This window comes from Lycorma delicatula, chromosome 4, assembly GCF_047948215.1.
Source record: "Lycorma delicatula isolate Av1 chromosome 4, ASM4794821v1, whole genome shotgun sequence".
NCBI classification, from domain to species: domain Eukaryota; kingdom Metazoa; phylum Arthropoda; class Insecta; order Hemiptera; family Fulgoridae; genus Lycorma; species Lycorma delicatula.
This window is the reverse complement of record NC_134458.1, coordinates 61,042,672-61,057,155: the sequence shown is the minus strand read 5'-3', so window position 1 is coordinate 61,057,155 and position 14,484 is coordinate 61,042,672. Positions and strand designations below refer to the sequence as shown.

Genomic DNA, 14,484 nt, shown 5'->3' with positions numbered 1-14,484 from the left:
TAGAAACTTGCTACAGGGACAGCATTTAAATACAGATGCAAACATTATTTGGATGTCTGTAAGTTATAAAATTATTAGGATGTTGTGATTAAACTTATTAATTTAAATGGATCTATGGAATGTAACATGTTAAAATTTCACTTCCTGCATTCACATCTGGATTTCTTTCCATCAGATCATGGAACAGTAAGCATTGAACAAGGGGAATGTTTCCATCTAGATATTGCAGTGATGGAAGACCACTGCAAAGGTAAATGCAGCATTAATATGCCGACAGATTACTGCTGGTCATTAAGTCAGGATTTCTGAGAAGAGAATTAACTAGAAAGTTTTAATATGACATTTCTTTTAAACACAGGATGATAGAAAAGGTATAATTACAGATCTTAAATGTACACAAAAGAGCAATTTAGTAAAAGGTATCGCATATGAAAAGACATAAAATAAATTATTTTGTGTACTAGTGTTATCGTTTTCCAAACCTAAGATAAGATTTGTTGTTATTATTTCTTTACTTAATAGACAACTGTTTAGTGGTTTATACTGAGCATTTACTACATAATAGCTACGTTTTTGATCCATTATATTAAATTAAAGATTCATATCTGTTATACACAAAGATGGTGCATCAAAATTTCTAAAAGATGAAGATTTCTAAGCTATGTCAGTGTGGTAATATTTGGCTATGTAAATAGTAATGCTATCTGGTTTTACAATAAGGGCTAAATATTTGGTGGATAGGCTAAAATCCTAAAAGTTATAAGATATATTATTAAGAGCTCAATGCCTTATATTACTAATGGTAATGGGAGGTTATTGTACTATTTCTCAGGAGGCAAGCTTGGTGATTGTAGGCGTGATGAAACCGATAGATTTAATTGCATCAGAAAAGCAGCAGTGTTTTGTTGCTAAGAAGTCAGATGAATTGACTTCAGAAAAAATTCGCGAGTAGAATGGTATGGCAGGCCAGATGTGATGAGGGAGAGGATGGGCGTTATACGCATGATCTCTTCCCAGATGTGGTTGGTTTGTGAGGTGCCCCTTGGGTTCACCGTAACAAGTATATGACGTAATTTCTTTCTGGTCATGGTGCCTTCTGAGACAGACTACAGTGATTTGGCCTAGTGAATTTAGGTGTGTGTCCAGATTGTGGACAGCACCTTGTAATTTATGAATGCACAAAATATGACTTTTGTGCAAGGAGACTGTTTGTCAGCTCGATGTTATTGATTCAACATTAGATCTCTGTTGGAAACACCTGGCCGAATGGGTAATCGTTGAAAATTTTATCGGGTACCTGGCAAAAGAACGGATTGCCAAGGGAATTTAGGGCTCTGCCAGATCTTTCCTGTGTTTTGGTTTTGTTGTTACAAGGTTTGTTGTTTTTGTTTGTTTAGTTTTATTTTTAAGTTTATTTTTATTTCTTGTTTTGTGTTATGTTATGGTTGCGTGTTGAACTCAACTTCTAACCTATTGAGTAGGTAGTTGCATTTTTAATTCCAGTTCCATCATGTCACTGAGTCTTGTTAAAGACCCAACATAGATGTGTTTTGTTTTAAAGATTTAATTTTGTAGTAGTATACTGATGGGAATATCATATGTGGTATTTGCATCAATGGTATTCAGTCTGAGGCAAGAACAAGGCTGGGAGATGCCTTTTGTTATGAAGATGACCTCTGGTAAAGCCCATAAGGCTAGGTATGGAGGGGATGGCGTGGCGACCGATACTGCCACATGGAGGGTGTCTTTTCCTTTGGGTCAGGATGTTGCAATAATTGCTTTTGTTCACTGAAATAAGAATCATATAGATCATCTTGTTCAAAACTCATTAATTAGTGATGTTGGTACATTTTTCTATTTTACTTAAGGGAAAAATGCAGAAGCAATACTCATATTAAAGTGCATCTCGTTTGAAATGACTAATTAAATATGTTTATAAATTCAGTTCCATATTGAGCACTTTGATTGACTGTCAGCATTCACAATTAAGGTATTATAATAAAATTACAGTTAGTAATGTATTTACAGACTAGTATTATTATTTTGGTTAAGTGGACATTTTTTTAAACATAATGACTATTATGTATTAGTTTACACTTAGAAGTTGTGTTCTGTACTTTATTATGTGTTTGAATGTTAAGAAAGTTGTGTTTTTTTTAATGTAATGCTTTCTGTATTCATCGTTGGTACAAAATTTTTTAGTTAGAGATTATGTGTTTGATACTGCCAAGCTAGACCATTCACTATTCTAATCTCTTGAGACAATCCCCTTTTGATTTTATTTTCTTCTCCCTCTTATCCTTATCTTTTCCTTATTCTTTTTATTAATTATCATGAAAAATGAAAATGCATTCCATATTGCATGAAATCCATCTACAGCACTGTGCATTAGGTGGCTGTTGAAGATGCGACTACCTCCTTATTGGGAGAGTACTTTTTTCCTATTCAGGGAATGACAAAAAGAAGCTGAACTTATGGTTTAACTATTTATTGATGTGCATCAAAGTATTGACAAAGTCGTAGTACTATTTATTCTAAATCTAAGGATTTTATTTTTATTTTTTTTGTGAGTATAGTCCATACATTTTTCACCAGGCTGGTCTAGTGGTTAACTCATCATCACAAATCAGCTTATTTCGAAGTCAATAGTTCTAAGGTTCAAATCCTAGTAAAGGCAGTTACTTTTATATGGATTTGAATTCTAGATTGTCTGTACCAATGTTCTTTGGTGGTTGGGTTTCAATTAACCACACATCTCAGAAATGGTCGACCTGAGACTGTACAAGACTACACTTCATTTATATTCATACATATGATCCTCATACATCCTCTGAAGTTAATACCGTATAGTGGTTCCGGAAACTAAACAGAAATAAAGTCTATATATTTGTAAGTGTTATTTCTGTATCTATAAAACTAATTTAATTATCATAGTTCTAAAATTGTAAACTCATTTTTCTCTATTAATGTATTCTGCAGTTCTGTCTTTTTTTATTAGTACATTCTACTTGCATTCCATTATTATGTTCTTGATATTTCTAACTGTAAGCATCTTGATCTCAAAGTAGGCCTTTGGGACTGATTTTTATCTAAATTGGAGATTTGATGTTAGTAAGTGTCAAATGTGCATAATAGCTTCATAGAGTACATATCAAACAGTTTCATGGATTAGCCTTTTCTTACAAGATAGATTAACTAATTAAAAATTTGTGATCAGATTCTTTATCTTCATGAACTCTTCTGCACACCATTCAGAATTACCTAGGGTAATGCTTATTTAACACTTAAGCAGTTTTCTTAACATATTTTCCTATTTATATACTTTAATCAAACTTCTTTTTTCACCAATTGCTTAGAAATTTCTCACTCTGTCCAGTCACTTGATCTTTAGAATTTTCCTCTGCTACCATTTTTCAAGTGATTTTCTTGCATTGTTTTGAGTTATCAATGAAAGATAGAAATTTTTGTTGCAGCAAACTTTCTAATGCATTCTTTGTTTTTTTCTGTTACAGAACATACATCCTTTTTATGCCGATTTAATGAACATTTTATATGATAAAGATCATTATAAATTGGGTCTGGGACAGCTGAATCAGGCTCGGCATCTCATCGACAAGTAAGTAAATACTGTAATTTAATGTTCAGATGTTTGCAAGACTGTACTTGGTGAAAAACCTTATACTAATATTATTGGAAAACTCAATTTGTAATTTATTACTAACTTTATAATGTTAGTAATGGATTCTGGCTGTCAGTTGATGTAAAATATTATTTAAAAAAATGTTTTATCCACTTCAGATCGGAATTATTCATCTTCTAATTACTTTTATGTACATTCTGTCATCCAGTCAGTGGGCAGTATTAACCACTGACTGCAGAGTTAGCTTTAGTATTGTTTTAAATATTATTCTCTGTGCTGAGTGTATTCAAATAATTTTCAGTCATTTTTTGTCTTTTATTAACTTAAGAAAATTATCTGATAGCATGTCCAAAGTAACAGATGAATATTTATCTATAGATAAGCCAACAGAACCTATCAGCTAAAACCATTGGTATGTGTAGTCCAGGGGCAGCCTGGCTGCTGCCTGGCTATTGTGATTTAAATTTGGTTTAAAGACAAACCATAAAGTTCATTTGGTTATTATAATTCTCAAAATGTGTAATGACTTCATTCTGAATATACTAATGATTAACTTGCTTAGGGATTGCCTGTGATCAGGGTATGTTTGTGATAATTTGTCATCTTATTCAGGAAGTATAGGAACGTATCATAATTTTATGTGTTTGGCGAGTTGTTTAAAAAGTATTTATAATTCTTTGTTTTTACACCTCATTTTAAGACTGCAGATGATAACTGGATTGTCAAACAATTTTAAGTATAGAAAACAATTTTGACAAATATTATTTACACTCTTTAAAAAAAGTAAATAAAATTTTGCATTGGTGTAATCAATTTTTATTATTCCAACCCATTTTGACTGAAAAAGTACAGAATACATATATATATATATATATATATATATATATATATATATATATAAATCATTCTTATTCTGCAGGAGTACAGTGATAAAAATCGATGTAAAATGTTTTATAACAAAATATTTTAATCTTGGAGTCATCAGTTCTTAATTAAATATTAGGTAATGCAATTAAAAATTTGTGTTCGTTTTGTAGAAGGAAATTTACAATATTTATTCATTTATTTCAGCTATATTTATTAATCATAAATTTTTATTTCAGTGTTGGCAAGGAGTACGTGCGTCTCTTAAAGTTTGGTGATTCTTTATACAGGTGTAAACAATTGAAAAGAGCCGCTATTGGAAGGTAAGTGAAGAATTTAGATGCACATCTGTAAGTTTTTAAGAATGATATACTACTAATATATTTGACTTAAGATAGCAATTGTAAGTATTTATTCATAGGTCTTTGTTACTGTTAATAGTCTGTGTAGAAATAAAATTATGATGCTCTTCATAGAAACTGGATGACAGACTACAGTGAAAGTCTGATACGTAAAACCAGTATTTCTTTCCAATACCTGTTTTAAATGGGATTATTTTCAGTTATTATAAATGAGATTAACTATATCTACTAACATTGTGTGTTCAAGAAGTTTCAAAGTGTGTTCAGTCAGAAGTTCTGATGAAGTGTCTGACTTCAAAGCCTCCTGATGACATGTATCAGTCTTTCACTAACATGTAGAAAGTAAATAATCAAGTAATCTGTAATTTATTGATTTCAAGATTGTGAGAAAAGAAATACTTATATTTATCATGCTTAGTATATTGAGAAAACAATCTCACTGAGGTTTCTTTATATGTGTCGTATTATATGAGTAGGACTTCTCTACTGTCGTGAAACAGAAGGTATCTCCTGTGAAGCTGATTAAATATAAATGGTTCTTTGATCCTTTCTTTATTAAAAAAAATAATGAAATAAAAAATATATATGCACATATTCTTTCTCTTGATCTCTTAAGTATCTGATTAAAACAGTAAATCTTGTTTTTTTTTTTAATAATAATGCCTCTTTATTTTCTACATTTTGTTGTTTTTAGGAGAGAAAGAATGGTAGCTGAAGTATTAAATTTTAATGATTTTTTAATAGATGCAGGATGTAAATATGTACTCTGGTTGGTACAGAGTACATATTAATATATTTCAGCCTACATATTGTCAGGGTATAATGTTAGAAAATATGTACCAAATAAATGCAAATGTATTTCCAAATATTATTAATGCTGAGTACTTAGCACCTATATATTCAAAATTTATATATATATGTACATTTAGAAAGAGTGATAAATGCACGACCTAGTTTCCAAATATTACGATTATTTAGATTTCATGATTTTTTTTATGACAATATTCATTTTTTTTTAAATTTACTTTGAACACCGAATCAAAGTGAACCTAATTACATTTTTGTAATTAGGTTGTGAAAAACTTTCAAGAATTCCATTGACCTTTTATTATAAAACACACAAATTTTCATTTCATTATTATATTTGTATCTACTGTGAAAAAAACAGCGTTGAAACATGATAGTATGATCAATTCCTTGAAAAGAGACATATTTTATTAACTTTAAGTTGCGTATTGTAACTTCTGATGATAATTTTTGAATATTAATATTTTATATATAAGATTGCTGTTTGGTCAGTGTTGTAGAAATATATATTCTACAACACTGACATGTATATATATATATATATATTTTTTTTGTTTGTTTTATTAATTAATTAATCTCTTTGTTTAGTCAAAAATGTGTATTTTTATTTATCATTAGGGTTCTACTGCATGCTAGTTACTTCATATACTGCTGGTTCCGTATTCTGTTAAATTTCTTGAGAGATTGGTAATTTTGTTTAATTTTTAACCTTTTAACATCTGAGTTATCACTTTTTTGTGATCTTAATTGTTTTTATTTACTAAACTCTCTCTCAACTTCTTGCTTTTTATCATTTTATTTTTATTTTTTGCAAAATACTTCTGAAAAAATCATGTAAAACTTCTGGAAAATAACAGAATATGTTGTAATTTCTGGTTATCTTGTTCGTATAAGACTAAAATCATGACTGTAATATAAAACCAGATTATTTATGAATAAAAGAAACATTCTTTATACTATTAACAAATTATGAATCCAATTCTAAATTGTATTACAAAAAAATGAAGTTAAACTCTAAAGTATATAAGTATAAAAAAGACATACCTGCAAACAAAAATTGCCCATACTTTGGAACAGCAAGGAATATGATTATTTTTGGCTAGTTTCACATGTTTTCAGTAATCATGTTGGAATTTTTGGTCGTGACAGTTCACAGTCCCACATATGTGAAAAGTTGTTCATCATTTAAAATGAGTGATTCCACAAAATTGTTAACTCAAACTTCTGTAGCATTTTGACGCAGAAGTAAGGATGTGTAGTCATCATTATTGAGATAATGTGTTGGGAAATAGCCACTGGTAGCACCACAAAATTATTTTATTTTGATTATTTATCGGTCACTACAGAATAAAACACACTGTGACAATGTTCATACTTGACCTGCAAATTACAACGCCTTGACATCAACAACAATGACTATAATCTACACACATGCACATTCACATGCACACACACATACATACTCTCCAAGGACACAACATGCCCCCTACCTTGAAGGGAACCCTTTCAAAGGTTATACACACAAGAATATACTGCTAAGAGAAAATACAACTAAAGTGAACAATTTCTAAATAACAAAATACAAAGTCTGTTAGAACATAAAACATAAAACAAAGTCTATTATACAATAAAACTTAGAATGCAAAATTGTCTGTGCATACACTGAAACTAAACATTAACAAATGATATACAGGTAAATAGCCAAATATTACATTTTTGGTTATTTTTTTTTGGAAGAGGACAAAGCTTATGGATAGCTTGTTTGGCGAAACATATAAACACAACAATATAAATTTTTCTTGGTGTAGTACCTCTTCTGTAATTTGTATGCACATGGAATGGTCCACAATAGTCTAATCCGGTATTGATGAATGGTTTTATACGTTCTAACCTAGCTGCTGGACGATTACCCATTAGTTGTGATGATGGTGTCTGGTTTTAAAACATGTAACACAATTATGAACGATCTTTCATGCAATATTTCGTCCATTTAGTGACCAGTACTTGACCATAACCATAACCAGTATTTGACAGATTGAAGAAAGCAAAAGCTATGGTCCAGCATGTAACTGTTTAATGTGTTCCTGTTCGATAATTAGGTAGGTAAGTCAGTGCTTGGAAGGTAGAAGTATTGGATGTTTTTGACCATGATTTGACAGTTCTAATCTTCATCCTATGCGAATGATGGAAGCATTGTTGACAAATGGATTTAGTGTTTTTAATGTAATTTTATTGTTAACTTGTTTACCTTGTTGCAACTCATTCAAATCAGTTAAAAAATGTGGTTATTAACCACATAATTGTGGTTAATGTTGATTATCTTTCCCAAATTTCAGATATAATGATAGACATTACAAGTACTGATTCCTTACGTTTTTCTAAAGTAGTTAGTTTAAGCTCAGTAGTTGGCCACTGACTAGGATTTTCAGATAACCATTTGGGCCCATGCCACCATAATTGATTGTCATGAATTTGCCTTGGGTATAATCTACGTGAAATGTAATCTGTGGGGTTATCACTGTTCTTCATACAGTTCCACTCGCATTTGCTAGTAAGTTCATGTATTTCTGTTACCCTGTTAGCAACAAATGCTTTCCATTGGGCAGATGCTGAATTTATCCATGTCAGACTACTGTAGAGTCAGACCATAGCCTGTATTTACTGAAAGTCATTTTCATTGCAGTTGTCACTTTCTTAACAAGACGTGATAACAATATGGCTGTACATAATTCTAAACGAGGTAAACTGAACCTTTTGATTGGTGCCACTCTGGATTTAGAGCACAAAAGACTAACTGTAATGTTATTGTCTCTTGATTCACTACGGATATAAATACAGATACCATAAGCTGCTTCTGATGAGTCACAAAACCCATGTAACTGTACATCAATGACATTTTCAGGACAAATTTTTTGTGGTATGTTAAATAAAGTCAAGGTACCTAATTCTTCATAATAGTAGCACCAAGATGTATGTACAGATTCCAGGAGAGGGTTGTCCCAACCAATCTTCAGTTCCCATACATGTTGCATGAAAATCTTAGACTTCACGACCACAGGACCGATTAAACCAACTGGGTCGAATATTGATGCTATTTATGATAAAATGACACATTTAGTAAGCCTTTGGTTGTTGTGAACATGACTAACGGGTAGAGAAAATTGGTCAGAAATGGTTCCCATGCGGCACCAAGTGTGTTTATATTTGTAAATTCATTTTCATGCACAATGTAACTTTTGTGTCAATGAGTCTCAGGTATGTGTTGAAGTAACTGTGTCATTTGAACACCACTTCTTAAGTTCAAATCCACCATGATGAAGCATCTGGATGACTTGATCCTGAATCTCCCTAGTGTCTTATGGAATCTACTTTTCAGTAAATCATCGACATAAAAGAATGAGAGTGTTACTTCAGCCCCTTTTGGGAAGTCCCATTGCTGTTCCATACGTAACAGTAGTTTTGAAGTGTATCTTCTGGAGAGCATCGCCACATGATTCTTTGCAAATTAATGTCAGATTCATGCACTCTAATCTGGCTGTACATTTTCTTAATGTCAGTGATAAACACAAACTGATGCTTCCTAAACCGTAGCAAAATTTAAAATAAATCATCCGGCACAGTTGGCCCTACTAATAACAAGTCATTTAGAGGGATACTGTTTGAAGATTTGCACGATCCTTCAAATACTACTTGTAACTTCGTGGTAGCACTGGATTCATTGAGAACACAATGATGTGGAAGATAGTATGTTTCGTTCATCAGATCCACATCATCAGAAACAGGAATCATGTGACCAAGCTCTTCATACTCATTCATAAACTCAATAAATCTAGCCTTCTTCGTAGAATCTTGAGCAAGTCGCCTTGTGATTTGAATCTTCTGACTGCTGTTTCTTTGGAATCTCCCAGTGTTTGGTCTAAGTTCAGCGGGAGTCCTAACAATAAATCTTCCTGTAGAATCACGGGTGACTATTTCTTTGAAATTTTGTTTACATTCTGATGATTGATTCTGCAAGTCAGCTTCCTGAAGCTCTTCTGTCTGCCAAAATCTCTGTATCTGGATATCAAGTCTATCTTCAGCGCTTAGGTTACAAACAATGCTCGGATTAACTGAAGATCTGTTCAGCTCAAGTTTTCCTGATATCACCTGACGTAGGACTGTGTTCTGCAGGGTAAGATCAGTTCCCGATGGATTTAAATTGCCGTCACATAAGAAATTGAAAAATAACTCAGCTCCTATGAGAAGATCAATATCACTAGGGTTAAAAACTGAGGATCAGCTAAGTTTAAATTTGACGGGATCTGAATTTCAGATTTAGCAATTGGAGCAGTAGGCAATGGTTGAGTAATTTTTGGAAGAATTATGCAATGTAAAGTAGCTGAGAATGAATTGAATCTGGAACTCATTACACACTGGAGACATACTGGATGTATCCTTAGCTAATGACTGACCGATTCCACTTATTTCCGAATAAATTGTGGTTGATTTCAAACCCAGTTTGTTTGCCATTGCACTGGTTACAAAATTTGCTTGAGATGCAGAATCTAAAAGAACTCTATACAAATTTGGTCTACCATGACAATCAGAAACAAGAACTGCTGCTGTAGATAAAATTTGATGTTTATTTTGAACATTGTTTAAATTTGAGGTTGATACTACTGTATGTTGAGTTGTAGTTTGAGTATTATCATCATTTGCACTTGATTCAGCATTATTGGAATTTTTAGAATAGTGTAACAAGGTGTGTTTCTTACCGCACAGTTTACAAGAACTTGACTTACACTGCCTAATTTTATGACAATTTGAACTTAAACAATTTAAACAGAGACCTAATTGTTTAATTTCCTTCTCACGATCAGACACAGCAAACGATTTAAATTTTTCACATAGATAAATTGGATGAAAATTTGTTACAAACCTGACAGGTTGTAATTGAAGTAGTATAACTTGATTGTGTCAGAAATGTGCAATTGCTGGGTTTATGATGGCTCGTTTGCGATTTGTAAGTAAAACAAAGAGGTGCATATTTTGATAATGCATTGGCAGCATTGTTTTCAATAGCCTCTAACATTTGGCACTTTTTTTGCAAAAATTTAATTCATCAAAAGAAGGTAACTCATTATTATTATTACTGGTTTCCCATTCACGGATTGTCACTCTGTCTAGTTTGCTAATAACTAAATGTAAATTCAGTGTATCCCATTGATCAGCGGGCTGGCCTAATGATTTAAGCACTCTTAAATGTTTCACTGTGTCATCAACCAATTGTCTGATATTATGTGACAATTCCTTTTCTAACTTATTCAGGTTAAACAATGCACTTACATGTTTAGCGATTAAAAATCGTTTATTTTCATATCTTTCTTTAAGTAAGTCTCGTGCTACTGCTTAATTGCCCTCAGAACTCTCTAAAGATTGAAGGATTTGAGAAGCTTTCCCCTTAGTGTGGATTTTAGGTAATGAAACTTTTGAACGTTAGTGAGACATTCATTAACATGAATAATAGAATTAAATGTATCATAATAAGACGACCAATCTTCGTAATGTCCACTGAATGTAGGCAGGCAATTTACTGAGTGTAGGCAACCACTGAATGTAGTGGGTAATTTAATGAATAGGCCTAACTGATTTTGTTGAATTCTTTCATTAATTACTGGTAGTACCTTCTTGTCATTGCTGGAATTTAGTTCAATAAAATTTCACGCATGTTTCACTAATTGAAAATATGCATCTTCAAAATCTTCACGTTTAGAGTCTGAAGCAGAAGTAGACTTTTCTAATAATTCAATTTGAATCTAGACAGAATCGAATTCGGACCAGCATTCTTCAAATTTCGTTAAACGTAACCTTAATTGGCCTGGTTCACAGTTGGCTTTGATGTCAACATAAGTTTTAAATTGCATGAGGCGACCTTTAATTATGCCATGTTGGTTTTTTAATTTTTTCTGTTGGTTTTTTAAAATTCTTCTGAATTCGATATTTAATTACAGTACTCACATTGATGCCTAATGTTAATAGTTGTTACATTAAGTAATACATGTATAAATTGAAAATTAAACGAATGTCAAGATTGTAAACAAAGTAAGGTTAGAATGTGTAAGCGAAAAATGTAATTAGTTTGTTTTGTTAGTGAACGAAAATACACTTACGATAATATTAAGAGTAGTAGATTTACTTATCTTGTTAATGCTCGGGTAGCAACACATTCCATTCACAGCACTGATAAATATTTTGCACATCGGAGGACCATCTTTTATGTTGGAGTTGCACAATAAATAAAAATAGCCACTGGTAGCACCACAAAATTATTTTATTTTAATTATTAATCAGTTGCTACCGAATGAAACGCTGCGACAGTATTCATACTTGACCTGCACAATACAACGTCTTGACACCAACGACAATGGCCATAACATGCACACACACACACACACACACACACACACACACACACACACACACACACACACACACACACACACACACCATACTCCAAGGACACAACAGAATGCACTTGTCAAAAGCTATAGGATTTCATCTTCATAGGATTACAAAGAATTTGTTAAATGTCTGTCACAAGATGCAATGTTATAATTTTACACTTATATTATATAGCTTGTTTATTACAATCTAAAATCTTTTCTTATCCTGGATATCTGGTCCAAAGAATGGTTCAAAGAATGGCATTCTTCATCTTAAAATTTTTTCTACTGCTTCATGATTTTGTATATGGGTAGTTCTGGAATTCTGCAGAAAGTCATCACTTCATTCTCATAACAGACATTGCTTTTGTATATTCCAACTTACAGAATCTCCTTCTCACATTTACTTATTGTCATCTTTCGTACTACTGTAGAAAGCTTTGGCATCCACATGCATTCCTTAACAGTAATTTGAGGAGTTTACCTTCATATTATTGTCATTAAAATTTAATATTTGTGAACAGTAACTATTTAAAATGTTTCAAAACTTTAAGGTAGGCAAAAAATTAAAATTAAGGTACTGCATGTTCATAAGAATTTCAATCAACTTAACTATATTGTCATAGTGTATAAATAGATCGTAATAAAAAAAAAAAACATTGACATTTGCGTAAAACAGTAGCTGCCCTGTTAATAATTATTAACCTGTTTTTGCATGCATTTTTGCTCAACATTTTATTGTTTGTTAATCTCAAATTATATTTCAGAATGGTTACTATAGTCAAACGTCAGGCATCTAATTTACAGTATTTGGAACAAGTACGTCAACATCTTGCACGTTTACCATCTATCAATCCATACACCAGAACTATTATTATTTGTGGGTTCCCAAATGTTGGAAAATCAAGTTTTATTAATAAGGTGAGTTAATACAGTATGAACAACTAAATATTATACTATATTATGTACAACCAACAAGTAATTTAATGCTATCGATATATTTCTGCTATTATATTCTTAAAATATAATAAAAATGAATTACTTAATTTAGACAATCGGTTTGAGACCAGACAGTAATTATTAAACAAAATTTTTCTAAATGACTTTCTTTTTCTTGCTAACTTTCTCAGTATGTTTAATTAAACTTATTTGTAAGTACTTAAGTGTATACTTAGTGTAAGTTACATCCATTTCATGTTTAAATTGCAAATTTTTCATGAAAAATTTCATGAAATTATTTATTATTTTCATGATAAATTTCATGAGTTATTTTTGCAGAAATATTTTATGATTTATATTGCAGATATGTATTTTTGTCATTAAGTGTATTGGTTTTATTTTTAACATTTTTTATTTCTGTTTTTCTTATAAGTTTTCTTTATTAGTTTACATTTTAATTAAGAAAAAATAAATATATACTTCTGAGCCAGTAGAACAAATGTGATGAATAATATACATATATTTTTGGGAGAAATGTTGGTAGTAAGGTTCAAAATTTTTGGCTGTGGAATTTAGCCTATCATGAAGAAGTTAAAAATTTTGTGTTATTTATTTTATGTGATCAGTGAAGGTTCTGGGGGAAAATGCAGAAAAAGTTATGTGTTTTGAAAATTTCCTATTATTTATTATGTTAAAACTACACATTAATCATGTCATTGTTAAAGTGAATTATATAAAAGACATATGTGTGAAATCTAAGAGTTTGACCAGACCGTTCTTTGTAAATACAACCTGAGACTCTATCCCTCTTTCTGTAAAAGGAAGGAAAAAAGTAAAACCTTTCTTGATTTTTTAACTGTTATGCAGATTACTGAATTATTTTCAACCAATAAGAGTTTTGCAGTAGTAAAATATTAAATTTCTTGTTAAGTTACTGATATAAAAACTTGATCATGTAATATTTTTTAAACATATGACTTAGAAATCTTGTTTAGAATTTTTTTAATGTATATACAGATTGATGCAGCCGTATTTAAAGTTTTTAAATCTGTTGTGAAACAGTTCATAATTTTAAGTTTAATTTGTTTTATACAATATTTATACCTACTAAAGTGTTTTTTTTATTAAATTTCTACCTGCCACTGGCTCTTATTTATTATCTTGTAAAAGTTAAGGTACTGTAAAAAGAACAAGGGTTCAAATTATATAAAATTAATCGGAAGATGAGACAACTCATTTAGTGGTGAGATTAAAATCTGTTTCTTTGTAATGCTATATAATTTCAGAGGATAAAAAAAGTCTCATAAATTTTACTTCCTTAAAAGCGACCTTGTATAAGTAAAATGTGTAATGAAATGTTGATGCAAATTGGAGATAAAGATTTTTTTCTGGACACATGCTAAAAGTAATACTTTGTACAATATAACAACAGTTAATATTATTAACTGGT

The 14,484-nt window shown here is 31.2% G+C and overlaps 1 protein-coding gene across 1 annotated transcript in view; it reads left to right on the top strand.

The window, feature by feature from the left end:
• The window catches only part of Non1 (nucleolar GTP-binding protein 1), a 46,376-nt gene that overhangs the window by 10,497 nt on the left and 21,395 nt on the right, over positions 1 to 14,484 (top strand). Inside the window, exons 3-5 of the mRNA XM_075363088.1 lie at positions 3,513 to 3,616; positions 4,744 to 4,827; positions 12,863 to 13,016. Coding sequence (XP_075219203.1) covers positions 3,513 to 3,616; positions 4,744 to 4,827; positions 12,863 to 13,016 — 342 coding nt within the window. The remainder of the gene's footprint in view (positions 1 to 3,512; positions 3,617 to 4,743; positions 4,828 to 12,862; positions 13,017 to 14,484) is intronic.